The 27,623-nt window shown below is 37.3% G+C and overlaps 1 protein-coding gene across 1 annotated transcript in view; it reads left to right on the top strand.

Annotated features, from left to right (window-relative positions):
- Positions 1 to 27,623, top strand: part of POC1B (POC1 centriolar protein B) — a gene marked incomplete at both ends in the record, with an annotated part of 114,932 nt that overhangs the window by 67,512 nt on the left and 19,797 nt on the right. The window contains one exon of the mRNA XM_079714308.1: positions 9,457 to 9,537. Within this exon, the coding sequence (XP_079570434.1) occupies positions 9,457 to 9,537 (81 nt within the window). The remainder of the gene's footprint in view (positions 1 to 9,456; positions 9,538 to 27,623) is intronic.

Genomic DNA, 27,623 nt, shown 5'->3' with positions numbered 1-27,623 from the left:
GCGCAGGCTCAGCGGCCACGGCCCACGGGCCCAGCTGCTCTGCAGCATGTAGGATCCTCCCAGACCAGGGCACGAACCCGTGTCCCCTGCATCAGCAGGCGGACTCCCAACCACTGCGCCACGAGGGAAGCCCGCATATGTCTTTTTTAATTATGGTTTTCTCTCGGTGTATGCCCAGTAGTGGGATTGCTGGATCATATGGTAATTCTATTTTTAGTTTTTTAAGGAACCTCCATACTGTTCTCCATAGTGGCTGTATCAGTTTACATTCCCACCAACAGTGCAAGAGGGTTCCCTTTTCTCCACACCCTCTCCAGCCTTTGTTGTTTGTAGATTTTCTGATGATGCCCATTCTAACTGGTGTGAGGTGATAACCTCATTGTAGTTTTGATTTGCATTTCTCTAATAATTAGTGATATTGAGCAGCTTTTCATGTGTTTCTTGGCCATCTGTATGTCTTCTTTGGAGAACTGACTACTTAGGTCTTCTGCCCATTTTTGGATTGGGTTGTTTTTTTAATATCGAGCTGCATGAGCTGTTTGTATATTTTGGAGATTAATCCTTTGTTGCTTCGTTTGCAAATATTTTCTCCCATTCTGAGGGTTGTCTTTTCATCTTGTTTATGGTTTCCTTTGCTGTGCAAAAGCTTTGAAGTTTCATTAGGTCCCATTTGTTTATTTTTGTTTTTATTTCCATTACTCTAGGAGGTGGATCACAAAAGATCTTGCTGTGATTTATGTTAAAGAGTGTTCTTCCTATATTTTCCTCTAAGAGTTTTATAGTGTCCGGTCTTACATTTAGGTCTCTAATCCATTTTGAGTTTATTTTTGTGTATGGTGTTAGGGAGTGTTCCAATTTCATTCTTTTACATGTAGCTATCCAGTTTTCCCAGCACCATTTATTGAAGAGACTGTCTTTTCTCCATTGTATATCCTTGCCTCCTTTGTCGTAGAGTCATTGACCATAGATGTGTGGGTTTATCTCTGGGCTTTCTATCTTGTTCCATTGATCTCTGTTTCTGTTTTTGTGCCAGTACCATATTGTCTTGATTACTGTAGCTTTGTAGCATAGTCTGATTCCTCCAGCTCCGTTTTTTTCCCTCAAGACTGCTTTCACTATTTTGGGTCTTTTGTGTCTCCATACAAATTTTAAGATTTTTTGTTCTAGTTCCCTAAAAAATGCCATTGGTAATTTGATAGGGATTGCATTCAATCTGTAGATTGCTTTGGGTAGTGAAGTCATTTTCACAATATTGATTCTTCCAATCCAAGAACATGGTATATCTCTCCATCTGTGGGTATCATCTTTAATTTCTTTCATCAGTGTCTTATAGTTTTCTGCATAACAGGTCTTTTGTCTCCCTAGGTAGGTTTATTCCTAGGTATTTTATTCTTTTTGTTCCAGTGGTAAATGGGAGTGTTTCCTTAATTTCTCTTTCAGATTTTTCATCATTAGTGTAAAGGATGCAAGAGATTTCTGTGCATTAATTTTGTATCCTGCAACTTTACCAAAGTCATTGATTAGCTCTAGTAGTTTTCTGGTGGGATCTTTAGGATTCTCTATGTATAGTATCATGTCATCTGCAAACAGTGACAGTTTTACTTCTTCTTTTCCAATTTGTATTCCTTTTATTTCTTTTTCTTCTCTGATTGCCGTGGCTAGGACTTCGAAAACTATGTTGAATAATAGTGGTGAGAGTGGGGCCTCCCTGGTGGCGCAGTGGTTGAGAGTCTGCCTGCCGATGCAGGGGATACGGATTCGTGCCCCAGTCCGGGAGGATCCCATATGCCGCGGAGCGGCTGGGCCCGTGAGCCATGGCCGCTGAGCCTGCGCATCCGGAGCCTGTGCTCCGCAACAGGAGAGGCCCCAACAGTGAGAGGCCCGCGTACCGCAAAAAAAAAAAAAAAAAATAGTGGCGAGAGTGGACATCCTTGTCATGTTCCTGATCTTACAGGAAATACTTTCAGTTTTTCACCATTGAGAATGATGTTTGCTGTGGGTTTGTCGTATATGGCCTTTACTGTGTTGAGGTAGGTTCCCTCTATGCCCACTTTCTGAGGAGTTTTTATCATAAATGGGTGTTGAATTTTGTCAAAAGCTTTTTCTACATCTATTGAGACGATCATATGGTTTTTATTCTTCAATTTGTTAATATGGTGTATCACGTTGATTGATTTGCATATATTGAAGAATCCTTGCATCCCTGGGATAAATCCGACTTGATCATGGTGTATGATCCTTTTAATGTGTTGTTGGATTCTGTTTGCTAGTATTTTGTTGAGGATTTTTGCATCTATATTCATCAGTGATATTGGTCTGTAATTTTCTTTTTTTGTAGTATCTTTGTCTGGTTTTGGTATCAGGGTTATGGTGGCCTCATAGAATGAATTAGGGAATGCTCCTTCCTCTGCAATTTGTTGGAAGAGTTTGAGAAGGATAGCTGTTAGCTCTTCTCTAAATGTTTGATAGAATTCACCTGTGAAGCCATCTGGTCCTGGACTTTTGTTTCTTGGAAGATTTTTGATCACAGTTTCAATTTCATTACTTGTGATTGTTCTGTTCCTATTTTCTATTTCTTCCTGGTTCAGTCTTGGAAAGTTATACCTTTCTAAGAATTTGTTCATTTCTTCCAGGTTGTCCCTTTTATTGGCATAGAGTTGCTTGTAGTAGTCTGTTAGTCTCTTAGGATGCTTTGTATTTCTGCAGTGTCTGTTATAACTTCTCCTTTTTCATTTCTAATTTTATTGATTTGAGTCCTCTCCCTCTTTTTCTTGATGAGTCTGGCTAATGGTTTATCAGTTTTGTTTATCTCCTCAAAGAACCAGCTTTTAGTTTTATTGAAATTTGCTATTGTTTTCTTCATTTCTATTTCATTTATTTCTGCTCTGATCTTTATGATTTCTTTCCTTCTGCTAACTTTGGGTTTTGTTTGTTCTTCTTTCTCTAGTACCTTTAGGTGTAACGTTAGATTGTTTATTTGAGGAATTTCTTGTTTTGTTTTTTTTTTTGCTGTAATGGGCCTCTCACTGTTGTGGCCTCTCCCGTTGCGGAGCACAGGCTCCGGACGCGCAGGCTCAGCGGCCATAGCTCACGGGGCCAGCCGCTCCATGGCATGTGGGATTCTCCCAGACCGGGGCATGAACCCATGTCCCCTGCATCGGCAGGCGGACTCCCAACCACTGCGCCACCAGGGAGGCCCCGCTTGAGGTAGGCTTGTATAGCTATAAAGCTGCTTCCCTCTTAGAACTGCTTTTGCTGCATCCCATAGGTTTTGGATCATCATGTTTTCATTGTCATTTGTCTCTAGGTATTTTCTGATTTCCTCTTTGATTTCTTCAGTGATCTCTTGGTTATTTAGTAACGTATTGTTTAGCCTCCATGTGTATGTGTTTTTACGTTTTTTTTCCCTGTAATTGATTTCTAATCTCATAGCGTTGTGGTCAGAAAAGATGCTTGATATGATTTCAATTTTCTTAAATCTACTGAGGCTTGATTTGTGACCCAAGATGTGATCTATCCTGGAGAATGTTCCGTGCGCACTTGAGAAGAAAGTGTAACCTGCGGTTTTGGGATGGAATGTCCTATAAATATCAATTAAATATATCTGGTCTATTGTGTCATTTAAAGCTTCTGTTTCCTTATTTTTTTTCATTTTCGATGATCTGTCCATTGGTGTGATATGTTAAAGTCCCCCACAATTATTGTGTTACTGTCGATTTCCTCTTTTATAGCTGTTAGCAGTTGCCTTATGTATTGAGGTGCTCCTATGTTGAGTGCATATATACTTATAATTGTTATATCTTCTTCTTGGATTGATCCCTTGATTATTATGTAGTGTCCTTCCTTGTCTCTTGTAACATTCTTTAAAGTCTATTTTATCTGATATGAGTATTGCTACTCCAGCTTTCTTTTGATTTCCATTTGCATGGAATATCTTTTTCCATCCCCTCACTTTCAGTCTGTATGTGTCCCTAGGTCTGAAGTGGGTCTCTTGTAGACAGCATATAGATGGGTCTTGTTTTTCTATCCGTTCAGCAAGCCTGTGTCTTTTGGTTGGAGCATTTAATCCATTCACGTTTAAGGTAATTATCAATATGTATGTTCCTATGACCATTTTCTTAATTGTTTTGGGTTTGTTTTTGTAGGTCCTTTTGTTCTCTTGTGTTTCCCACTTAGAGAAGTTCCTTTAGCATTTGTTGTAGAGCTGGATTGGTGGTGCTGAATTCTCTTAGCTTTTGCTTCTCTGTATAGCTTTTGATTTCTCCGTCTAATCTGAATGAGGTCCTTGCTGGGTAGAGTAAACTTGGTTGTAGGTTCTTCCCTTTCATCACTTTAAGTATATCATGCCACTCCCCTGTGGCTTGTAGTTTCTGCTGACATCAGCTTTAACCTTATAGGAGTTCCCTTCTATGGTATTTGTCGTTTTTCCCTTGCTGCTTTCAATAGTTTTTCTTTGTCTTTAATTTTTGCCAATTTGATTACTATGTATCTCAGTGTGTTTCTCCTTGGGTTTATCCCGTATGGGACTCTCTGTGGTTCCTGGACTTGGGTGGCTATTTCCTTACCCATGTTAAGGAAGTTTTCGACTGTAATCTCTTCAAATATTTTCTTGGGTCCTTTCTCTCTCTCTTCTCCTTCTGGGACCCCTATAATGCGAATGTTGTTGGCATTTAATGTTGTCCCAGAGGTCTCTTAGGCTGTCTTCATTTCTTTTCATTCTTTTTTGTTTACTCTGTTCCGCAGCAGTGAATTCCACCATTCTGTCTTCCAGGTCACTCATCTGTTCTTCTGCCTCAGTTATTCTGCTATTGATTCCTTGTAGTATAGTTTTCATTTCACTTATTGTATTGTTCGTCTCTGTTTGTTTGTTCTTTAATTATTCTAGGTCTTTGTTAAACATTTCTTGCATCTTCTCGATCTTTGCCTCCATTCTTTTTCCGAGGTCCTGGATCATCTTCACTATCATTATTCTGAATTCTTTTTCTGGAAGGTTGCCTATCTCCACTTCATTTAGTTGTTCATCTGGGGTTTTATCTTGTTCCTTCATCTGGTACATAGCCCTCTGCCTTTTCATCTTGTCTATCTTTCTGTGAATGTGGTTTTTGTTCCACAGGCTGTAGGACTGTAGTTCTTCTTGCTCCTACTGTCTGCCCTGTGGTGGATGAGGCTATCTAAGAGGCTTGTGTAAGTTTCCTGATGGGAGGGAGTGGCGGTGGGTAGAGCTGACTGTTGCTATGGTGGGCAGAGCTCAGTAAAACTTTAATCTGCTTGACTGCTGATGGGTGGGGTTGGGTTCCCTCCCTGTTGGTTGTTTGGCCTGAGGCAACCCAACACTGGATCCTACGTGGGCTCTTTGGTGGTGCTAATGACAGATTCTGGGAGTGCTCATGCCAAGCAGTACTTCCCAGAACTTCTGCTGCCGGTGTCCTTGTCTCCACGGTGAGCCACAGCCATCCCCCACCTCTGCAGGAGACCCTCCAACACTAGCAGGTAGGTCTGGTTCAGTCTCCCCTGGGGTCACTGCTCCTTCCCCTGGGTCCTGATGCACACACTACTTTATGTGTGCCCTCCAAGAGTGGAGTCTCTGTTTTCCCCAGTCCTGTTGAAGTCCTGCAATCAAATCCCACTAGCCTTCAAAGTCTGATTCTCTAGGAATTTCTCCTCCCATTGCTGGACCCCCAGGTTGGGAAGCCTGACGTGGGGCTCAGAACCTTCACTCCAGTGGGTGGACTTCTGTGGTATAAGTGTTCTCCAGTCTGTGAGTCACCCACCCACCAGTTATGGGATTTCATTTTACTGTGATTGCACCCCTCCTACTGTCTCACTGTGGCTTCTCCTTTGTCTTTGGATGTGGCGTATCTTTTTTGGTGAGTTCCAGTGTCTTCCTGTCGATTGTCCAGCAGCTAGTTGTGATTCTGGTGTTCTCGCAAGAGGGAGTGAGAGCACATCCTTCTACTCTGCCGTCTTGTTTCCTAGTCTGTGAATTAAATCTTAAAGCTAGTAAGTAACAACATGAGAATTTCAACCCAGTCACTCTGGTTCCATTCTGTACCTTTAACTATTTTAACAACATGAGAATTTCAACCCAGTCACTCTGGTTCCATTCTATACCTTTAACTATTTTGATGCAGTGCTTCAATAGAATAAAAATTTAATTTCATCCTGTTAACAGATATTGGACATCGTACTAGCTTTAGAGTGTGCAACAGTGAACAAGATGGGCATATTTCTTGCCCTCCAGAATTTGTTAGAAGCAGGGTTTGTGCTCATGGACTCCTCAGTATGATGGATACACCAGAACCTCAGAGTGGGATGGTATTGGTGAGGTCATGTATACTAACCCTCCCCCATGCATGAATCCCTTGTTCGGTGATGGAGAACTCAGCCTGTCATAAGGCAGCCAACCCCATTTCAAGGCACCTGTAGTTATTGAAGTGTTCTTTCCTTTAATAAAAATGGAGAGATAGACAGTACTGTTAATATTCATGGAGGTTAGCTTGCAAAGAACTTAACTGTAAGTGTCACTGCCTCAGCATATTTTCTTTGCAGAGAAGACTGTAAAGTTTTACTTAGTAAGAATTTCCTTCTCCATTTAATGTATATGGCAGCAACTGTGGTACAGTACAGCAAAATATTGTTACATCAAAAGTTTCCCAGCTCGTAGAAGCTCAAGGATTTCTCTATGAGAAATGCTGACCATTTCCATGTGATTTAGTGTTTTTTTGAGCAATTCCAGTTTCAGATGGCAAAACCAGATTGTATTTTTCATTGGTAAACAATTTCATATCTACACTAGGTGGCAGTAGATAAATGAGAATAATGTGTTTGCAAGCACTCTTTCTGGACAGCTAGCCCAAGCTTAAAAGGAAAGCGAGTCAGCCTCAGGTTTCTTATCTTTGCCTCAACTCTGGACTCAGAGCTGATAGGAAGAAGGTTGTGTGTTCTGCTCTGTGGAATGGCCAGAAAGAAACATAGGTGTTGGCGGGCCAAGCAGATAGTCCTGCATGGTTCTAATTGCTTCTTTACTGCAGTGTGGGGATTATTGGGAGTGTACACCTCTACTTCTGACACAAGTGGCTGGATAGATGTAAATGCTTATTAATATTTCCAAAACTACAGCTGTACCCATCAAACTTGATAAGTGCTGTTAAAATCATTCCACTCCTCTTACCCCAGTCCCTGACTGTTGCAGTGTTGTCCTCACTGTTACCCCTACTTTATTCTTGATACTCTACATGTTCCTGTCAGATTGATCTTTCTAAGGCACATTTTAGCCTCCAGTTTTTCTGTGCCTTCCCAAATTCCCTCCCCCCTCACAATATGACCCTTGCCACCCTCTCTCGTCGCTGCCCTCTGCAGCAGTATCGTGTCAGCATTCTGCCTCTGTGCTCAGGGAGGCTTGTAACCTCATCTCTGTCTCTCTCTCTTTTTGCTTTTGTTTTATAAACCTTTTCTAGAGGAGCCATCGTAAGCTCTGTTTCCTCCACGGGAAGCCTTTCTCACTAAGTGCTCAGTCAACAGTTTCTCCTTTGAGGTTCGCCAGTATGCTTTTTGCTGGTAGCATTTATTTGATACCAAGTTGGCTATCTCTGTTGCCCTGTGTTTACTTCTTTGTATTCATAATGTTTAGTAAATAAATGGTGATCATGTGGTTTCTTTCCCTTTTTGTTTTTCTGAATTCTGAAATAATCTTCCTCAGAAGTAGTCACCACTCTAATTATTCCCTTGCTTTTCTTTTAAATTTTTCTATTTATGATTGAATCAATAATTAGATATTTTTTCATTTTGGATAGTTTTAAACTTTATATAAATGGAATCATACTGCATATATTTTACTATAGCCTCCTTCTTTATTTAGCATTAAAATCCTGAGATTCATGTGCATGGATTCTGAATTCATACATTCGTATGTTGTTGCACATAGTTGTATTTCGTTCATTTTCACAGCTGTATAGGATTTCAGTGAATTTACTACAGTATTAATTCCCATGATTATACATTTATTCTACTGTTGATAAACAGGTGGGGATTTCTGATTGTGGTTTGTTTTTCTAATTAATTTACTGTTTATTGACATATAGTTGATTTACAATGTTGTGTTAGTTTCTGCAAGACTGTGGTTTCTTTTTGTTTTTGCCATTACAGTGTTGCTCTAAACAATGTCAGCATCATTGAGTTTTCTAGCTTTGCAGTCTTGTAGGTGTTTAGCAGTATTTTGCTTAAATCGTCCCTTTTCTAATTACTACTAATGTTTCTGAAAATCTCTTCATATTCTAGATAACTGTTAGGTTTTCTATAATTTTTTCCTTAGGATTGCTCTTCTTTTCACATTGATTTGTAGGTTTTTCTTATATATTTTAGATATTTGTCCTTTTTCAGTTTCAGATATAATATCTCCTCCTATTCCATTATCTGATTGTTAACTTTGTGGTAACCATTGTTAAACAGAAATCCTTAATTTTGGGGTAAACAGGTGGATCCATTTTAAAAAAATTTATTTAGTTTTTGCCTTATGGTTTTACTTTTGCAGCTTTTAAGATGTTCTCCTCTACCCTGGGTCAGAAAGATATTCTTACACATTGACTTCTACTAACTTTAGAGTTTTAACCTACCATTTAGGTTTATAATTTATCTGCTGTCCACCTCTGTATGTAGCGTCAGGCAGGGATCTATTTACTGAGCCCGTTTTCTCAGGTCCAAGTCATCCTTCCTCTATTGATTTGTGGCACCACGTTTCCTTCGTATTTGTTTTCCATATATACAGGGCTTTGCTTCTGAACTCTTTATGGTATTGCTTCCTATTTTTTAAAGACTTCTTTAATGTCTTTACATGAGTTTTAATTTATTTTTTTCTGTAAAGGTCATATGCATTTTTGGGTTTTTTTCCTGATGTATTTAGAAATTTCTATGGTATTGTAAATTATGATTTTTAAAAATTTACATTTTCTGTGTGCTGAAGTACAGACAGGTAATTGATTTTGTATATCAATTTTGGATCTAGTAAACTCTCTTAGTTTTAATGATTCAGCGGTAGATTCTTTTGGGCTTTCTTTATAGATAATTATATATGAATGACAATGTTTATTTCTTCTGTTCCAATTCTTCCATCTTAATGCTTTTATTTCCTTTTCTTGTCTTACTGAACTGGCTAGGATTTTTTTCTGCATCTTTTGAGGTGGGTCATTTTATTTTATTTTTAAAATCCCTTTATAGGTGAATCCCATTGATTTTCTAATGTAAAAGCAACTTTTTATTCCCGGGATAAATTCAACTTGCTCACAGTGATCTTTTCTTATATATTGTTAGATTTGATAGGCTAATATTTTATTTAAAATTTTTGTATCCATGCTAATATATGGATATTTTCATTTTAGACTATTCTAGATTATTAGAAATGGCATCCACTTTCCTATGGTATAAAATCTAATATTAGCTTTTTTTAATGTATATATACAGATTAATCCAAAGCTTGATGTAATCGATTTGCAGACCTCTACTCCCCCTGTTGTGGACATCCTTTCTTTTGATTCTACCACAGTAAGTTTTCTTTGGCATTTAAATGGTATTTAATTGTTTGGCACAATCCATTTTCCTTAAAAAGTGTGTGGGAGAGAAGATAAAAAATGGGCTAAATAGCCTAACATCTTAGCATAGAAAAAACCTTGTACAAAAGTCATATTTACAATGTGTCTAAATAGCCACAAGGGGGAGCAGTACCGATTTCTAGAAAAGCTTCAATTTGAGGACCTTGAGCTCAGTAGAATCCATATCGTCTCATCGCCTGTTAAGGTGCCACCCATGTGACATTTCACTTGCTGTCACAGAACAGATTTCCTTCCTTGGTAATTGCCTTTCAGAGGTGCTAAACTTACGTCTAGTCTCCTTAGAAGGTGTAAGAAAAGCAATCATTTCCCTTTGTTCGTCTCTCTTGATGGATAATCCAGAAATTAAGAAGTATTTCTAACACTTGCAATTTTGTTTTAAAAAATTTCATACATATAATTTATTTACTAAGTGTATCCAAAGACTTCAAAAATTGAGAGTTTTAGCATTTCAATTTGAGTCTGCTTAATCTTTGCAAAGCAGATTATTTCTGCCATCAATTCTGCTAGTCAGGGCAAAACTAGTTATAAGAATGAATGGAGGGACTTCCCTGGTGGTGCAATGGTTAAGAATTCGCCTGCCAAAGCAAGGGACACGGGTTCGAGCCCTAGTCCGGGAAGATCCCACATGCCGTGGAGCAACTAAGCCTGTGCACCACAACTACTGAGCCTGTACCCTAGAGCCTGCGAGCCACAACTACTGAGCCTGTGTGTCACAACTACTGAAGCCTGTGCGCCACAACTACTGAGCCTGCGAGCCACAACTACTGAGCCTGCATGTCACAACTACTGAAGCCTGCATGCCTAGAGCCCGTGTTCCTCAACAAGAGAAGCCACCACAACGAGAAGCCCACGCACCGCAATGAAGAGCAGCCCCCGCTCACCACAACTAGAGAAAGCCCTCATGCAGCAACGAAGACCCAACACAGCCAAATTAATTAATTTATTAATTTTAAAAAAAAGAATGAATGGGAGGAATGGCATGATCTTTGGCGACACTACTGTGATAATGTCGGTATAGTTAAATATTTTGGGTAACTTATTAATACATGGCCAGAAAAGAAAACAAACAAGAAGAACACTTGACATTACAACATTACAAACTCTCCAGTAGATCTCAAGAATTGTATTTATTGTAGAGGAATTCTGCAGAGAACTAGTCTATCTTGAGTCTATGCTGTGTCAGAAAGTAGTCTGCTTATTACAGGGTCTTTTCAGTGTTAATTCCATGCAGAGAAAACTCCTAGATCACTCATGAGAAGTTCCAGAGACAGGAAATCAGCTGGAGGGTCAACCCAGGGGCTGATTGTCAAAGAGAGGTCCAAGAACTGTTGGTGACAACTAGGACCTTAAGTGGATCTGTGGTCTGGTCTCTTACAATGTTCATGTTTATAAAGTAACACTACAAACATTGCTGCAATAATAACTTACTTACGACTTTAAAAATTAACTAGACATCGAATTCTTGCCACAGTGCTTAGCTTATAGTAGGTGCTCAATACTTATGTTCAATGAATTACTCAAAAGTCTCACTGTTGAAATTTACAAATGCTGGTGAGTTGGGTTTTTGCCCCACTAGTGAGAGGAGCAAAAGATAGGTGGTTTTTGAGATGTGCTGCCTTCTTGTGAGGTAGTTGGTAGACTAAAATTGGGCGTTTCTGGCCTAAAAGATATCAGAGATCATCAAAAATCTTTGATCGGAGCTTTGAGACTCACTCTCCCTGCCAGTACCCTTCGAAATGTGCAAAACCTCATGACCTGAGGAATCCATGTGTTCTCAACAGTGTGCTATGGAGGTGGGCATAAGTGCCACCTAGCAAGCAATAGCAGGGTGTCTGTCCCTGGATGGTAATGCAGAAGTGCCAAAGTCAAGTGTCTATGTTATAGAACCCTAACTCGGGAATACAGGGTACGTGGGACTTCAAAAGGACAATTCTTTTTTTTTTTTTTTTAATTGAAGTATAGTTGATTTACAATGTTGTGTTAATGTCTGCTGTACAGCAAAGTAATTCAGTTATACATATATACAATTCTTTTTCATATTCTTTTCCACTATGATTTATCTCAGGATATTGAATATAGTTCCCTGTGCTATATAGTAGGACCTTGTTGTGTATCCATTCTATATGTAATAGTTTGCATCTGCTAACCCCAAACTCTCAGTCCATTCCCCCCCGCCTTGGCAACCACAAGTCTGTTCTCTACAGGGAAGACAATTTTTATAATAAACATGTGACACGTTTGCAGTTGTGTTACAAAGCAGAATAATAAGACTGAAGAGTACAGTTATTACCCACATAAGGGATACTATTAGGTTGAATTATATGATATTGCCATTTTGTAGGCAAAAATGATCTAATACATATCAGTGATTTCCCATGGTTCAGCCCCACACATAAGCATTATAAGGAAGACTCCACTGTTACTTTGAGTTGTGTGCTTGATGCTACATAAAAATAAAACAAACAAGAAAACAAAAACTTGTTTGCTATAAATTGGTTTGGAATTAGGCTAATGATGTCCCACTTAGATAGATTTTTTTACAATCTGGAAGATAGCTGCTTGCCTCCTGGCAAGACATAAGGACTCCTGATTTTATTTACTTTACTGACACATTTTCTGAAGACAGATATTCATGAAGCATTTAGATTTTTATAAAGAGTATCTTTAAAGAGCTTTCCTTTAAATTTTCAATGTATGTGTCTTTCTTTTAGCTCATTGATAGATAAGTGGTTAGAAAACTAAAGCGCAATCACTGTAATTGTTTGCCTTTCCATTAATCTAGTGGTAATTCTTAATCTGTCATCTCCTCTGTATTGGCTGCTTTTCTTTTGCTTCTGCACAACAAATCAAACATAAATGTAAAGGAGATTTGTTTCTATTCTGGCATGAAGCACTATTGTGGTGTGAACTTTGCATGTAATTATGATGAAAAAACACAGAGAAGTATTGGAAGCAAAAAAAAAAAAAGGCAGTATTTACAGGTGGTTTTGGGTTTTGTTATTGTGGTTACTGTTTATTTTGGGGATTTGTTGGTTTGGTTTTTGCAGACTGGAAGAAAGTTTCTTTAGAAATTCATTTCCATCAAGATGAGATGCAAAAAGGTTACTCTTTAAACCTTAATTTGTGAAATTTCTTAGTAGGATAAAAGCAGGTTTTTTATGGTGTAGGAAATAGTTGGCTTCTGTTCCTGTTTTGACTTGATTTAATATTACATTCAGGATGATTTCTAGATCTAAGTGTATTGATATCTATGCTCGGATGCCTTCTTACAACAGAGAAGAAATTATGGCATACAGTGTAACAGTTGGTATCTTTGTGGCTTGCACTTGTGTCTCTAATGCCAGGCAGGAAATTTGATACAATATTTCAGGATCAAAATAAGCTGTTCCCAATCTGCATTTTTAAAGCTTTGTTGTAAAAAAAAAAAAAAATGTTTCTGTAAAGGGATATACTGGCTGTCGCATAGACATAGTTTAAAAATGTTGATCTCAAATTTCTGAATCTTATTCCAATTACGTTGTCTCTTGTTATTTGCTGATCTAAAGATTATTTAGTTCAAGATTCCCATTGAGTCTTTTAATGTTTTCATTTACTCTATTAGAAATAGACCAAAGTTTTGTCATCAAAATTGTACAAGGCATTTAGCATTAGCACATGTGGTGTGGCTACATCCTCAGCTCCTCTCCCCTCAAAGGCGAATAAGACAGTAATTTCTCTTCTGTGTCCTAATATAACGTGGTGTTTGTTTTTTTTTAAATACTAATTAAACAGAATTTGTTTAAAATACTCTAGGATTATTAAAATTGTTATTTTTAGGTAAACTATATTCCTAGGTTTTGATGTATTTTATTACTATTTGTCCAACAAATGAACACAATGAAATTGATGATCTTGCTAGTATTACTCTGATTGACTCAAAACACTGGACTCAGAGAACTCAAAGAGTGTCCTTGCCTTCACTCTGGCAACTGTGTAGAGTATGAATGTAATATTTATGCCTTTCTTTAGAATTAGGGAGAGTTTTCAGGTTAAATTAATTATGTACAATAAACTGAGAATCTGCAGTTATATCATAGAAGAAAATCAAGGCCTACAGTCTTTTCTTGCTCCATCAGTCAAATATTTAAAGCCACACTGCATGGAGGCATCATATGATGTACTGAAGACAGGATGTCAAGCTGGCTGCCTCACCTCAAGAAACTTACAGCCGAGCCAGAGAGAAATAACAGTGTGAGAAGTAAGTGGCAGTTTCAATATACTAGATGCCAAGGGTATATGATTGTCAAAGGAAAGGTTGTTAACAGAAGGATTCAGAAAAGGTCATGAATGGGCTAGAGGAAACTAGAAGACTTCTCTAGAAGAAAACATTTGACCAGTTCTTGACCTGACCGAAGATGGGTAGGATTTTGATAGAGACATTCCAGGTGGGGAGGGCAAGGTATAAGTAGATGCCTTAGAAGTAATTGAAAATACAGTATGTACCATGGTAATAAAAGTGTAGCCGTCTAATCTGGAGTCTCTGCGTTGCCTAACTCAATGGATAGCAGATGTGGTAGGATGCTGGGAGCATACCTACTCACACACATTTTTAGCTCTCAATCAATACTTCTTGAGTAACAAAAACTACCTGCCCCAGAGAAGCCTACATTGTATATTCTAGAGGAGGAGACAAGCAATTCACAGATTTTTAAAAAGTAGACCATATAGTATAGTAGACGGAAACAATGCAAAGGTGTAACTAGCACCGAAGTTAGGTAGGAAGAAGGGTGCATTTAGATAGTATGGCCAGGACAAGAGTCATTTGAAAGGTGACATTTGTGGAAGGAACTGAAGGAATGATGTGAACAAGTTAGATGACTATCTGGGGAGGTACTCCAGGCCATGGGAGCAGTGCTGGAAGGCCAGATTGGGAGTGAGGAGGAGCCACTGGAGGGTTTCCTGCAGAGAAAGGGGCATAATCTCATGAGTGTTTTAACAGGGTCACTCTGGCTACTGTGTTGAGAATCAGCTGGGGGTGATGGTGGAGGGAAGCCAAGAGACTCGCTCCGAAGCTGATGAAATCCTCAGACAGAGGCACGAGTGGCTTGATCCAGGGCCGTAGCAGAGGAGGTGGTGTTAAGCGATCTGATGCTGGATGTATTTTGAAGGTGGAGCCGATGGACTGGATGTCCGCTGTGGGATTCCCTATCTCCTTTTCCCAGGGGTAGCAAGGCGCAGCCCTGAGTAATCTCAGGGTGGCCAAGCTTATCTCCTGGCTCAGCATCATTTTGCCAGAGGGGTTGCTGAGAGAAAAAAAGATTTGTGATTTTCCTATCTTCTTTTCTGGGATTAGGAAAGTGATCAGCTGAATCAAAGCAAGAGATGGCTGTGCTGTTTCTGTGACTTTGGGAAGCACAGTGGTAAAACATAGTCCTCCTTCCTAGGTGTCCTTTAGGTTTGCATTTTTCAGCAAAGTTTATTGGTTTCCCTTTTGGAAAGGGTGTTGCATCAGCCTGTTTTTAGGAAGAAAAAAGTTATCCACTTTCATGGAGATTGTCATATGATATATGCCCTCTGAAAAATATTGATGTATTGATAAAATAAAAGGACATACAAAGAGTAAACTTACAGCTGCAGAGAGGATATCTCCATGGTTGTTGTGGCAACAGTTCGTCCTGGTTACTAGACAACATTGCGTAACCAGTTCAGAGCTATTCCAGTTCCTAACTGCTTATGTAAGCAAAGATTTGGAAAGACTTACTTGAAAGAACACAGTGTATGCAAACCTAGATGTTCAAAACTAAAATTTGTAACTTGGAAGTGTAAAATGGCAATATGTGATGTATTGTCCCCAGATACCTCATTTACCTTTCCAGGAAAATCACTAAAAATCATGTTGCACAAACCTGCTTACACTGCTTTTCTGTATGCTAACATTCCTGCATTTACATATAAACAGCTTCTAATTTGGAGGTAGGTGAAGTTCTTTTTTAAGTGTTTAAACTTTGCAACAATTTATAAGGTAGCATTTGATTTGTAAATTCGGGGCATATGATTTCTGAAACTAGGTATGTTTGTAACTTTGTTGTTGCTTGCTAAGCTTTAGGAAACAGACATATTCATGATATCTCTAGGCATCAGTTCAGTGGCCCTTGGGACTTTTCTCCTGCTCCCACTCGAAGTGTTTGAAAGAAAATGAACACAGGCATTCGTAAAATCCGCCTATGGACTGTACACAGAGGTGCTTTCCACAGTTTATCCTCATTTTATTAAAAGACATTTAGTCTTAATTTCAAATGATAGTGAATATGTCAAGTGAGATACAGTGATTCTTTTTTTTTTTTTTTTAATCCAGTGTCTCAAAAAGTTAAGATGCGTAGTAGGAGTAAAAGATGAATTCTTATCAGGGCTGAGAAATAATTTTAAAACATCACCCTTTGAAATCGAAAGAAATAAAGTAATTAAATTGTCAAAGCATTTAAAAAATAAGACATACATGATAAAACTAACAGAAGTAAATAAGAAAAAATACACTTCCACAAATCTCTCACCCTTTAGAATAGAAAACACATTTATGGTTTTTTCAGATACAAGTTATTTTAGAGATAGAGATAGAGAAAACATTAGAGAGGAAGAGACGATTTCCAAATTAGTTGCATCCTTGCTTTAGAAGTACATCATGACCTATATGTTATAAGAACTACCAACAGTTGTGAATGTGATAGCTGACCTTTAAAAAAAAAGTGTTTTGGGGATTATAGAAAAAAAAAAACAAGCAACTAAAACTTTTAGTCTGTTAAAGGAACGTGGCTTTTTTTTTTATAGCTGATTTACTAAGATAGTACCACTGTAAAAAGAGAGTAATAGTGTGGGTCAGAGGGTTTCTTTTTTCCTCCAAATAAAATATACTTTTTGATAAAAATCATAATAATCATAAGTCCCAAATGTTTAACTATCCTTAACGACTTACTAATTTGAGCTTCATTCCCTTTAAGTTTCAAGGTCACCGAGAAAGAAAGCTTACATTAATGAGTGTTTCCTTTTACCAAAAATTTTATACTAAGTAAATTTTTAAGCATAGTCCTAGTTAAAAATTTATGCAGTGAAACTGGTCCTTATAACCTGTTGACAAAAGTGATTTAGGACTTAAACTTTTCTTTATGAAATGTAAAGAGAGAGAGAACTCTACAAAAGGATTTTATAAAACATGCTATTTGGGAGCCCAACAGAGTAAATACGTTTTTTAATTTCCTTTAGAAAACTAGCACATTTCTGGGAACTGGAGGTTTTGATGTTCCAGGTATTATTTCTACCTTCCAACTTCCTGAGCTACTGTATTTCTAAACTGCTGCAGTCATCCGGACTGTTGCAGGCCTGGGAATCTAAGCCGCATCCCCAGTTCCCACAGTTGGGACTGAGGCGTGCCGAAAATGCCCGACAGCCTCAGCCCACACATCCAGTAACAACTGGTTCCTTCCTCTTCCTGTGGAAGAGCAACATCCTCAAAGATGAGAAGAAATGCACCCTGAGGAATGCAGGAACAGCAGTGAGCTTTTCACACAGGAAATTACTAGGGGAGCATTCTGCAAAGTGCTCGTCTCCTGGACTGTCAGCCCATAATGAGCTTCCTGCTGACCTGGAGGATGGTTTACTATGGAGCTAAATGCCGTTGGCAGGTCTGTCAGAGTTGCCTGGAAGATAGCGAGCTTCCCTTTCAGCTGTTCTGTACATTACACCCATCTGGTTTTGAGCAATTTGGTGCTGCTAATACAGTGAAGCTAGTTGGCTTTGCTCCTTTATTTAGCCACCTGACAGCTAATTGTTCGGTGGAAGTAGTCAACAAGTCTGCTGAAATGAATTTTTCAGTCAGTTCTTTGTGCTTTATGAAGTCAGGTTATGTAAACTATATTAGGACTTCAGAGAGAGATTAAAATCCTCATAATCTGAGTGAACTGGCTGCTGATGCCCAGTGCTGGTTCTTGACTAGTTCCATCTATGTCTTTCAGTCTCCTTGCTTTTACTTTCTGAAAGTCAGGCATCAGTAGAAGATATCATACTGTGTGCACAATCATACATCCTCGAGCACACAGAAAACTCTGCTGCTTCAAACCGGCCAATCCACCAACCCCTATAATTTAAAAATTGAGACTGACTTGGAATGACTTTTACAACTGAAGAATGTTCTGGTATAATTTTTTTCCCCTAATTCCTACGTATTTTCTTTTTCCTTTACTTGAGATAATGATGGCCGCTGTAAAGCCCAGTTTTTATATCATATGTTCTTTTTAAATTGCTTTCCAGATCACTGCAGAATTTTGGTGGGTTTCAGCATTTATGGTGGCAAAATTCCTTTACTTTTCATGTATTTGTTTGGATTATTTTACTGAAGCACATAAGAGTTACATGTTGTTTGTTTTAAGTTGAAGGGGAGATGGAGAAAAGGAATGTCAGGCATTTCCTCTTCCTTTCAGAATGTCTTTTTAATGAACATTCCTCTTCCCTCCTATGAACAAACCATCTCAACTCAGTGAGGGGCCTCTAAGTGTCTAAGTTTCTAACAGACCAACTTCTTTCCTTTGTTCCTTCAGCCCTAGAGAGTTAGTTGCTTCATGCATTTACTATTTCTTCTCACCTCTGTGATCCCTTTTAGCCTTTGCAGACTTCCAAACCTTTTTAACCAGTTCCCTATATTAAATTCTCTCTGCTAAAATAACTGTTGTGGTTTCTGTTTTCCTGCTGGATCCTGAATGATCATCCTAAAGATCCTAAACCATCCTAAAGAAATAGAAGTACAGAAAAAGACTTGTATTCAAGGGTGTTTATTTCAGCATTACTTATAACAACAAATGGACACAAGTCAAATATCCTTTAAGAGAGTATTAGTTAAATAAAACTATAGTATATCAAGTGATGGAATATTATATAGCCATGCCATGTTTAACAGCAACTAAATGCATGTGTATGATTCTGAATTTGATTCTGGGTCAGTAGAAGAATTGCTATATAGAACATCACTATGACAGTGGACAAAAATTGAGGATGGGCTTTACCTCCTTGGTAGGGCTTTGTAGTTACTTTTCTTTTACTGCTCTTCCCAGGTCCCCAACCTCACCCATCACTTATTTTCATTTTTTTGTTTGTTCTTTTTTTTTTTTTTTTAAGGAAGGGTATTCTCTGTGGCAAGAATTGTGTGTGCCTAAGGTTTCTTTGGTGGTGTTATTGCTATTCATTCTGGTGTGTGCAGATATTATTTCCTTTGTGGAATAGGTGATAGTTTCCATCAGACTTGTTTACAGTGTGAATTTTATGAAGTGAATCCTATTTTCCACTAACTTTTATTTTTAAGCAGAGCTATGTTTTCTTGGTAATATTCTGTTTATTGGGCTGGAAATCTTATGGGCTAGGCTTGAAAGCATGCCCAAATCCATAATTACAGTGTTAACAGTAATAGTACACCTTGTTCCCATAGGTGAAACTTTAAAAGACATTTTGTAATTCACTTGGAAAGTTCTTCTGTTTGAAGCTACAGGTTCAGTAGAATGAATCTGTGTCCCATTTTGTCCATTCTCTAAGGTTGATATTGTGTAAACTAAATTCATTTTAAATGACATTTAGCATCAGGCAAAGTACCAGAGTAAATGTTATTCTAAATTCAGAAACAATGCATTTTAGGGATAATAATTAATCATCTAATGAATTTTTAATTATTTGTTGATAATTACTTGTTTTAAACAGAACTGGAAATGCATTATTTTAAGATAAAGTGAAGACAGTTGTGTGCTTTGGAAAATCAGTTGAAATTTTGAAGAATTTGACTAAGAAATGCACTCTCCCAGATTTGTACTTTTAGAAAATTCGGTGTACTTTCTGTACAATTCAGTACACAGTACAATTACTGAAAAAAATTCAAGCTGTTAACACTATTTAAAAACTTTGTTCTTTTTCAAGAAATTGTTTATATATGTCCTATGAATTTTAAATGCCATAAAACTATGGCTGTTTTACATTTTGGGCACTAATCTATCAGAGAGTCACACCCTCTTCCTCTTTCTGATATACAATTAAATGACATGAAAAATTTTAAACAAATAATATGTTTTTAAAAATATCACCATTTTTTAAATTGAGCAAACTGATAGGTTTATGACACAGAATTGAGAAAAAAATTTTTTCTATTTAAAAATAAATTTATCTCCTCCCTGAAATGTATTTGAAACTTTTTATTTAGAGAGCAATAGTTTTCCCTAAGGTATTATATGATTAATATTTTAATCAAGCATTAGGATCTTGTTATTTCTATTACTATGTACTATGATTATTTTATGTATTTATTAGTCAAGCAAAATGACATTCCTGGGGTTTATCTCAAATTATGTTTTATTTGTTTATTTTTAGTTTTGCTTTGGCACTTTTTCCAGGCAGTTCTCTTGGCAACAGTGGCATTGCTTCTGCTTGTCATGTTTTATGCAATTAAGCTCCTCCAGTATATTCCCCATCACAACTTATTTCATGCAAATGTTCTAGCTGTTGTATCTAGCCATTAATTTATATAATTTTTCCTACAGTATTTTTAGTCAAAATTATTTTCCTAAATGTAAGGGGAAAATGAATTTTATGAGAAGCTAAACAATGAATTTTGAATGGAAAAAAATCAGAATGTACTGAAACTTGTTGTCTTTTCCTCCTGCCTCTACCCTTCCTGGTGCAAGTCCTCACACCAGGGTGGGAGATTTGGATCTGACCACATTAACTAGGATTTGCTTTTTTTCCTCTGCTGCTTATATACCTGGCACAAGAAAATCTGGAGTACTAGTAGACTGTATGTGGAGACTGTGGCCAACCAGCTTGTTAGAGTAGCAAAACGAGTACATATGGAATTAATTACTCTCCTGCCATAGCTCTGCAGACCCCAAATGAGTGAATCTTGGCAGGAATAGAAATCTTTCAGAGTACTAACCACGGATGAGCTGTATTTTTGCAGGAGCCGAGCTCAGGGCAGTGAACCTTTGGTGTGCAGCATCATGAAGGGAAGTGACTCAGCCTAAGTTAGGGGCTGACTCAATAGACATTGTTCATTCATTTCTCAAAAATGAACATGCCAGGCACTAGATAGGAGTAGGGGGTTGAGAGGGAGGAGGATGAATGTGGGTTATAATGATAAGCAAAAGCTATCATGGAAAGTTACATAGTAGAGTGACAGTATGAATTGTGGGCATTTGACTAAGTCAGGAGTATAGGTGAGGCGAAATCAGAGAAAGTTTCCCTGAAAAAGTTGTTTTAAGCTGAGATACAAAACCTTGCTATTCAAACTGTGGTCCATGGTTTGTTTGAGCATCACCTGGGAGCTTCTTAGAAGTGCCGAGTCTTGGGTCCCACCCCAGACCTACTGCATCAGACTCTGCATTTTAATAAGATCCCCAGGTGACCTGTGTCCATTAAAGTTTGAGAAGTGCTGATCTACAGCTTCAGTACGAGTTGGTGTGAGAAGATTAGGAGTACTGGAGGGTTGTAGGCAGAGCGAACTGTGTATGCAAAGACTGGCTTGCAGGGACCTTGGTATGCTCTAGGGACTGAAAAGAGGGCTGGAGCCCAGGGATGGGCAGGAGAATGTGGTATCAGGACAGCCAAGAGAGGAGTGTTTAAAGAAGATGGGAGTGTCAACATTGCTGAAAGCCAAGAGAAGGATTTTTATAATAATCAATTTAGCAGACATTTTTGGTTACCTTTCGGAGAGCTTTTTCAATGGACTAATACAGGTGCGAGCCAGTAGGAAGTGAGTTGAACAGTGAGTGGAGGGGGCAGGGTGAGCAAAGAGACAGCTAGAATAGATTATTCTTTCTTTTATTGAATACATTTGCTGTGCGTCTATTATATACCAAGCAATGAGAATGCACAGATTAAAGAGTCCAATAATAGTGATAAATGCCTAAGTTGCTATGGGAGTACATCAGTGGAGTGGTTAAATAAGGAGTGTGTGTGTGTGTGTGTGTGTGTGTGTGTGTACACATGAGCATGTGTGTGAGTACTAGAAAATTTGGGTGGGGGACAGAAAACTTAATCAGAGATAACTTCCTGGAAATGGTTGAAACTTGAGCTGTTTCTTTAAGAATTTGCCTACCATTATGGAGAACACGGACGGAGTTCAGCATTTGTATAGGTGACAAGGCTTAAGAGGGGATGGTGAATTCAGGGAACCATGACAAGAGCAAATTTGAGTTTTAGGACAGTTACTCTAGGGATGTGATAAAGGAGGAGTTAGAGGGAGGTGAGGCTGGGAGGCATGAAAATTAGGAGGCAAGTGCAGTCATAATCTAGATACGGAGTGGGGGGGTGCTTGATCTTGAGCAGTAACATAGGGGGAAATGAAGAAGAGGAGGCTGAGCTGTGAGATCTTGAAGAGAAAGAGTTAAAAGTTCTGTTTACTGATTAGACATAGGAGAGGGAAGACACTAGAATAGCTCCCAAATTTGAAGCTCCTGAGTAGATAGTGACACTGTTTACCAAGATAGGACAGAGACAGGTCTTGGGTATGGAGCATCCAGGCAGAAATATAGATCTGGGAATCTTTAATTGATTGATCAAGCCGTGAGGTCCCACAGGATGATCCCTGAACTGCAGCTTCATGCTAAATACGGTAATGATTATGACAAATAGATGATCACCAGTAATCTCATCTCATTCATCAGGAGTGGTAATTAGAAGACTGTTTGCTTGAATAATGCAGGTTATTTGGTAAATACTGTGACTGAAATATAAAGCAGATAAAACTGGTTGCATTTAATGGCTGTAAGTAGCAGACGTGCATTAGTGGTGTCACAGCTTCCTTTTTTAAGAACTTCCTGCTTACTCCTCTGGGTATGTGTTTAGTGTAGATAAATTTTCATGGTTCTTAACCACACTTTTAATAAAGTTATAGAATGTAGTTCATATTCTCTTTGACTCATGACATCTGTGAAAAATATTTTTGAACTTTATGGTAACATTTGAATATTAATTCTCCTGGACCATTTTCCCCATGATAATTGGTTTAAAAAAAAAAAAGAAAGGAAAATCTTTCTTTATAAAGACAGTCATTTTAAAATTAATTTTTTAATTGAAGTATAGTTGATTTATAATGCTGTGTTAGTTTCAGTTATATATATATGTATATATATATACACTTTTTTTCAGATTCTTTTCCCTTACAGGTTATTTAAAAAATATTGAGTATAGTTCTCTGTGCTATACAGTAGGTCCTTGTTAGTTATCAGTCATTGTTGTTATCCTTTGGTTTCTAAGTTTCTTCCACCAGCAAAATTAGAAAGGAGCAAAACACCCATACCTTTCTATACACAAAAATGTAGGAAAGAAAAATATAGTATGTCTATCAAACAGTAATATTGTTATCATGGCCTCTTATTTATAATGAAGTACTTTGTTACTGATTTTCTACTCATAAGCTCTTTGTCCTGAAGATTTTATGGCATAATTTTTCAACTATGTCCAGTTATATAATCTTTATTAAGGGGTTAAATATTTCAGATGAGATTCATAGATTTAAATGCTTGATATTAGATTGGCTTCCTGTGTTATTAGGAAATCATTTTTCACCCATTAAATGATGGGACCAGAATTTTTAAAAAGATGTTGGATCTTTGTCTACTAAGTGTTTTAAAAAGGTATTATGTACATTTCTCAGGCAGCTGCCTGCCTGAAAATGGAAACTTTTTTAACTATATCTGAAAATGTCTTAATATTTTGTTTTGGATTTGCTGAACAGTGATTTTCATTTTAAATGTATATTCAGCATATGCTTATCCATTTACTACTTTATTTAGTATGGCTTGTTCATTTATTTTTTGAACTTCCACCTGCCCTTAAGTAGCCTATTAACTAATTTGAGAAACCAGATATAGAAGAATTTTTTTAAATTTGAATATAATGGATAGAAAAATATCTTTAATTCAACAAATTTTATTAATTACTTTATGTATGCCTTACACATAGGAGGCACTCACCATATTGTCAACTATCCGAAAGAAGGTGAGCTACGGCTTCTGCCTTCTAGAAAGGTGCAATTTAGATTTTAGTGGAGTTGGGGGGAGGACACAATTTGATAATACTGATAATGATAGGTAATTGATCACAAACTATAGATTAAACTCTTTACCTGTATTCTCACAGCAACCTTATAATGTAGCCCAGGGTTATTTTCTTCATTTTACAGGTGAGGAAACTAACACTTAGAGAAGGTCATAAGTCAGTACACAGAAGAGACAAGATTAAACCCAAGTCTGTGTGACTTGATGCCCCATGAATATGGTGCCATATTACATGATAGCATGGATAATTATACAGTATCACAAACAGCAGAAATGCAGGGAAAATTGATAATTACCTTTAAGAAACAAAATTGAATTCTTCTAGAGATCTAGAACAGGCAAATTGCATCTATTTGGGGAAGATGAGGAAAGACTTCATTATTTTGCAAATGCAAATTGAAGTAAACTTACATAAAGTGCACTGTGTATACTGAGATCTCATAGAAAGCTTTCACTCTCTGTCTTTTGAATGCTATAATGAACAATAAATAGAAGAGTGGTTCTCAATACCCAGCTGTGAATATACATTACTGTTATAATCACAGTTTTATCATTAATCGTACTAGAATGTTCACATTATGCTAGATGGTGAATAGAACATAAATAAATATAATATTTGCCCTCTAAAATATGTTCGGAAAAGCTTGCCAGTTTTCTGGATGTAGCTTTGTTAAATGATTGGATAAATTTCTGCCTTAAAATTGCCTCTTCATAGTATTAAAACACAGTAAAGAAGCTAGTCTTATTGAAATGAGCAAAGCATGAGTTACTGTGTATGTGCTATTAAAAAAAAAATTATCTCATGACTTTTAACACACAGCTCACTTCTCCTGAACTTGGCACTTGAAGGGTTTTGAGGAACAGAAAATAGGCCTATAAAAGAGGTCAAAGAATGGCGTTATTTATCTTAAGAGAGTCAGCAAGCCCAGGAAATAATTTTTCAGAAATTTATTCTAAATAATCCTGACTCTGTGATAATTTTGTGTTTCATAAAAATAATGAGGGTAGTTATTTGAGGACAACATTTGGCTTGTTGGTTTGGTCAGCTCTCCACGTACATTATCATGATACTAAAATGGTGGTGGTGTATTTGCTTTTGCAGCACGTATACTAAAATTGAAAAGATGCAGAAAATATTAGAGTGGCCTCCACGAGAGGATAAGTTGAAATTTATTAAATGTTCCATGTGTTTTGGAATATTATGTTTGTAGTTAGGGAGGCTCAGTGTCATAAAGACGTTAGTTCTCCCTGAATAAATCTACAAATTCAAGGCAATTCCAATAAACATCCTATTAAGATTTTTCATGAAACCTAAAAAGTTGATTTTATGGCATACATGGAAGAGCAAAGGGCCCAAAATAGACAGGACAATTTTGAAGAAATTTGAAGGTTGGGGACTCGTTAAGCTCTAAGTGTGATATTGTTACACAGAGAGACAAAGAGTCCACAATGGAGAGCACATAAGCAGACCCACACAAGTGCAGATGGTTGGTCTATGAAAGGCCTGATTTTGTAGACATATGAAGATGGGTTTGTCACTAAGTCAACTATTCGATAAATATTGCTGGGACAGCTAGCTATATGAAAAAAAAAATTGTGTTCTTACTTTTAACGACAAATGAAATCAATACCAGATGGGTTAAAGGCTTAAGTGTGAAACCCCATACTTCAAAACTTCTAAAGGAAAACAGAAGAATATATTTATGTATTCTGGGTAGGCAAGGATTGCTTAAGCAAAATATAAAATGTACAAATCATAAAAGAAAAAGTTTAATAAATTTGACTACATTTAAAACAAAAAACTTCTGTAAAAAATCCCATGAAAGTGAATACAATCCACAGAGTAGGGGATGTATTACACATATAAACAAAGTATTGGTATCCATAATATATAAGGAACTTTTAAAATTTTTATTGAAGTATAGTTGAATTACAATGTTGTGTTAATTTCTGCCATATAGCAAAGTGATTCAGTTATACATATATATATACACACACACACACATACGCACACATTCTTTTTCATATTCTTTTCCATTATGGTTTATCACAGGACATTGAATATAGTTCTCTGTGCTCTACAGTAGGACCTTGTTGCTTATCCATTCTCTATATAACAGTTTGCACCTGCTAATCCCAAACTCCCACTCCATCCCTCCCCCACCTCCCTCCCCCCTTGGCAACCACCAGTCTATTCTCTATATCCCTGATTCTGTTTCTGTTTCATGGATAGGTTCATTTGTGTCATATTTTAGATTCCACATATATGTGATATCATATGGTGTTTCTCCTTCTGACTTACTTAGTATGATAATCTCTGGTTGCATCCATGTTGCCGCACATGGCATTCTTTTTTATGGATTAGTAGTATTCCATTGTATATATGTACCACATCTTATTTATCCATTCATCTGTTGAAGGACATATAGGTTGCTTCCATGTCTTGGCTGTTGTGAATAGTGCTGTTAAGAACATAGGGATGTATGTGTCTTTTTGAATTATAATTTTGTCTGGATATATGCCCAGGAGTGGGATTGCTGGATCATATGTAGTTCTAGTTTTAGTTTTCTGAGGAACCTTCATACTGTTTTCTACAGTGGTTATACCAACTTACATTCCCAGCAACAGTGTAACAGGGTTTCCTTTTCTCCACATCCTCTCCAGCATTTGTTATTTGTAGAGTTTTAAATGATGGCCATTCTAATTGGCGTGAGGTGGTACCTCATTGTTGTTTTGATTTGCATTTCTCTCTATAGAAGGAACTCTTAAATATAAATTAGAAAAAAGAAGTAGACCAACTAAACAGTGGACAGAGGACTTAAATAGGTAATTTGCAGAAGAATGATCAATATACACATAAAATATGCTCAAGTTACCAGTAATCAAGGAAACAATGAAATTAAAACCATGGGATACCATTTCCTGCCCATAATTTTGTTAAAATTTAAAATGCCTGACAATTAAATATTTTTGACTTTGTAGAAAAAGGGGGGATTTTCTTCTGCTCATGGAAGAGTAAGTTGATTCTACCATTTGGGAAAGTATCTGGTAAAACTATAACTGAACTATGACACGTTAGAGGAACTCACCTACCTGTGTACAGGAGACATTTATAAGAATGCTTACTGTGGAATTCAATGCTAGTTAACAGTACAAAGGACACATAAATTGTGGAATACCCAATCAATGGAATACTATTTGGCAGGGAAAATAAGTGAAGTAGACCTACCTGCAACACCATAGACAAATCCAACAATGTTGGTTAACAGAAAATACTAAAGAGATCTAATGCTATTTTATGTGAAGCTCGAATACACACAAAAGCAATACTGCTGTTTAGGGATGTCTACCTATGTGATAAAAGTAAAGGGACATAGGTTGGGATGATAGACACAATATTCAAGATGGTGGTATCCTTTAAGAGGGACGGGTAGGGAGATAGATCATAAAAGGGTATACTTTGTTTCTTACGGTAGGGGAGAGGGTTGCTTTATTATTCTTATATCTTTTCATTGAATTTTAAAAATTTTTTTACTTTATTGTAGTTGATTTACAATGTGTTAATTTCTGCCATACAGGAAAGTGATTCAGTTATATATACATTCTTTTTCATATTCTTTTCCATTATGGTTTATCACAGGTATTGAATATAGTTCCCTGTGCTATACCGTAGGACCTTGTGGTTTATCCATTCTACATATAATAGTTTACATCTGCTAATCCCAAATTCCCAATCCATTCCTCCCCCACCCTCTTGGTAACCAAAAGTCTGTTCTCTATGTCTGTGAGTCTGTTTCTGTTTCATAGATAGGTTCATTTGTGTCATATTTTAGATTCCACATATAAATGCTATCATGTGATATTTTTCTCTTTCTGACTTACTTCACTTAGTTTTATTCTCAACGCATTTTTGAAAGCAAAATTGGCACTTAAAAAATCAGTTATTATGAGATAAAAA

Source organism: Hyperoodon ampullatus (genome assembly GCF_949752795.1).
Source record: "Hyperoodon ampullatus genome assembly, chromosome: 11".
Lineage (NCBI taxonomy): Eukaryota > Metazoa > Chordata > Mammalia > Artiodactyla > Ziphiidae > Hyperoodon > Hyperoodon ampullatus.
The sequence above is the reverse complement of the archived record's forward strand: the minus strand, read 5'-3'. Positions and strand labels throughout refer to the sequence as shown.